Source organism: Botryllus schlosseri, chromosome 6 (genome assembly GCF_051294905.1).
Source record: "Botryllus schlosseri isolate E-star chromosome 6, Bs_hap1, whole genome shotgun sequence".
Taxonomy (NCBI): domain Eukaryota; kingdom Metazoa; phylum Chordata; class Ascidiacea; order Stolidobranchia; family Styelidae; genus Botryllus; species Botryllus schlosseri.
This window is the reverse complement of record NC_137241.1, coordinates 25024511-25027561: the sequence shown is the minus strand read 5'-3', so window position 1 is coordinate 25027561 and position 3051 is coordinate 25024511. Positions and strand designations below refer to the sequence as shown.

The window sequence follows — 3051 nt, the reverse complement described above, 5'->3', positions numbered from 1 at the left end:
TTGTGAGTGACTACTTGTTGAAGTGGCTGTTTTCAGACATCGAACATTTTTTGGAAGAACTATTTACGCTTCGCATTTTGTAAGGTAGTAAGTAGTTTTCTGATCTACTTTTGTGTGTGGAATTGTCATGACAACTGGGTGAAACATATGATGGAAAGATATTTTGACATGTCTTTGATACTGCCACTGCTGCTTGTAATTGAGTAGAAATTAACGGCGTTATCTCCACTTGATCAGCAACGCAGACTACTTAACACATCTGTGTAAATGCTGCCCCATCGAAGTGCGAGGGATTGAAGTTGGTATGATTCAACCGAATGCTAACTGACACACGCCACATGGCAAACATACGTGCATCAGAATCATAATTTATTATTGAAATGCGGAATGGCAATCTCCATGCCGTAACAGGCGTGATCATCGCGCATGCTGGAGCTGACATGTAACGAATGCATAGGTCACATGGAGTCCGTACATGTGTTCGAACCGGATCCTCGCGAAGCGTTTTCGATCCGGTTGTCATGAATGCGATTTGAGCAATTGAGCATGTATCCGAACAGGACGCTGTCATTCCGCATACCAGCCGACTCCGATTTGCGTGTTAGAATATTTAGGGCTGTGCCGCGTCTCTTTCTGCAATCAGCTCGTCAACGTATGGGTAGATCTCCTCAAACGGCACGCTGGGTCCGAAGCGGTACCTGTTCGGGTGATTTGGATTGTAATGATGAATTAGCAGGGTTGGTTTGGTGATGACCCATACCTTGGGTTGCCGTTGACGTCAACGAGGAATTTACCGAAGTTCCAAGTGATGTCTGCTGTGGTTATCTCTTCCCAGTATAATACGGATTTTGAACCAATAGTGGAGCTAAATCCCGGACAAGAATCCTGAATATAGTGAAGATGCGGGTTACAAAAAATCATTTCTGGCAATACTCGTACGAAACATGATCTAAGTTAGTGCCAAGAGAAATCCAAATGCATGTTATGTTTTATTGCAATAGGTTTGAGAAATACTTCTAAGCACATCGTGCGACGTGTAGGTAGCCTACTTGAGTATGCAGAGACAGAGCCATTGCTGGTTCATAAACCTTGTATTTTAAATTGTTATGAATTCACAAAACTGATTTTAATTCCGCTCTCAAAATATCTCGGAGGTTCAATTAAGACGGTACGAGGCTGAACTTGCAGCCTGATACCACAATACAGGTATAGCCTATATCATATGGCAAGCCACATGTTTAGGCTACTAACTATAATAGTATAATATGGTTGCATATTATACCTTGAGGGACTTGAAGAGTCTGTGTGCGAGTCTCCCGTTCACATCAAGAATGCCAAACACATGAAATTCGTCATGCGGCGTCCAGTTTCCACCTGGTCGGACATATTGATAGCACGGCAGAACTTCTGACTCTGTTCCGGGTTGTTGAAGTTTGAATTGATTGCTTGGAAATCCAAGACCAACTACACCGACACTACTGTATTTCTGCAATTTTAGCAGGTTGGTTGCAATCAGGATCCAACTTGAAAGGTAGGTTTTGGTCAGAGGTGGTAAAAGTAGTCACCGTCGCTACTCAAGTAGAAGTAGAAGTAACGCCGGAATTTCTACTCAAGTAGAAGTAGGAGTGGTGGTTCACAAGTAAGTAAGTAAGTGGGTATTTTACGCTTATTTTGCCTACAAAACGAAAAACTGTCAAGTAGAAGTAGAAGTAGTCCAAAATTATAACTACTTAAAAAGTAGTGTGACTAGGAAACATCTACTTCAAGTACTACATAAAGTAGAAGTACTTCGTTACTGACCACCTCTGGTTTTGGTCCAAGTTTTGATAGGCCTACTGAAGAACTAAATTAGACACGGGAGACCAGTTTTGACCAGGCGACCTGTGGATTAGTCTTGCTCGTCTTTTACAAATATTCAGATTCACCGGAAACACAAAAATCTGGATCAACTTTTGACGACAAAGAAATACCAACTTCTAAGATTACGAACAACCGCGTCTATAACTTGACCCCGACACAAGTAGGCTACGTTCAATTTTTACGATAGCTTATTGCTCAATGCTCACCTCCAGTAATGCATTCATGCCGGGTAGCATAGAGGGTGTTAAACCTCAGTAGCACGCCATATTCATGACGATCGAAATACTTCCACTGTACTTTGATAAACTCACTATACTTCCATCCAGAGTTCTCACTGTGTTGTCGTACACTGAGTCCTACAAAGAGATCAGATACATTTGAAATAACGCTGCATTTTCGCATTACGAATCTTGAAGTAGGTGTTGCTTTATGAACCCCACATTACTGACTCTTCCCGCTATTTCCATACTATCGCAATAATTACTTAAGTACGCTATAGTGCTGATACGAATCGGTGGATGTTGTCATCAAGTTGCGATCTTGTGACATATTTATCAGTCCCGACAAGAGTACGAGGTCAGTGTCAATATCGTAGAATATTATTGCCATATGGACAAAGTCGATCGCAAGGCATGTGGGATAAATACAATCAGCTATATTCGCCGTTCGAGTTACGAATCACGCTACCTACCTCACCAGAGGAGCTGCAGTTCGACATCGCGCTTGGCGCTGCCAAGACCGCTAGGGCCTGGGTAAGAGCCAAGACCGTCGTTTCCTTCCACATGTCTCCGTCTCTCAAGTCACAACCTAACGTCTGCGTTATATATAGTCTACATATGAATTGTGTTGAATAACCATCTGTCAGTTCACACGCGGACGCATATGCACGGCGCACACCCGTAGTGTAAGCAGCATCAGATAACGCCGCCGTGTTAGCTGACTTACATAACTATATAATTGTCGTTGTCTCATGAGACTAATTGGAGCGAAACGCTGCTGTCTTAATTTGTGAAATGTTCCTATGCTCTTATTATAAGTATTATCGAATTTCCTGAAAATGCTACAGAAGAACTAGATAGCCAGGTTATGAGAATGAAACCCCTTCTAATATTAGGGTTACCATATTTTGGAATTCGGAAAGGAGAACAATTTCAACAATAATAGAAGTCAGCTTACCGGACCAGTTAACTG

At 42.2% G+C, this 3051-nt stretch overlaps 1 protein-coding gene across 1 annotated transcript; it reads right to left on the bottom strand.

The window, feature by feature from the left end:
- Nucleotides 1-352: 352 nt before the first annotated feature.
- LOC145441766 (glutathione peroxidase 3-like) lies at nt 353-2692 on the bottom strand. Its single transcript, XM_080319705.1, has 5 exons — nt 2552-2692; nt 2067-2216; nt 1283-1486; nt 761-885; nt 353-698 (listed from the first exon to the last, which is right to left on the bottom strand). Exons 2-5 carry the CDS (start codon nt 2094-2096, stop codon nt 611-613), a joined length of 447 nt encoding a protein of 148 aa, XP_080175831.1. The 5' UTR covers nt 2097-2216; nt 2552-2692; the 3' UTR covers nt 353-610.
- Between the last annotated feature and the right edge of the window lie 359 nt (nt 2693-3051).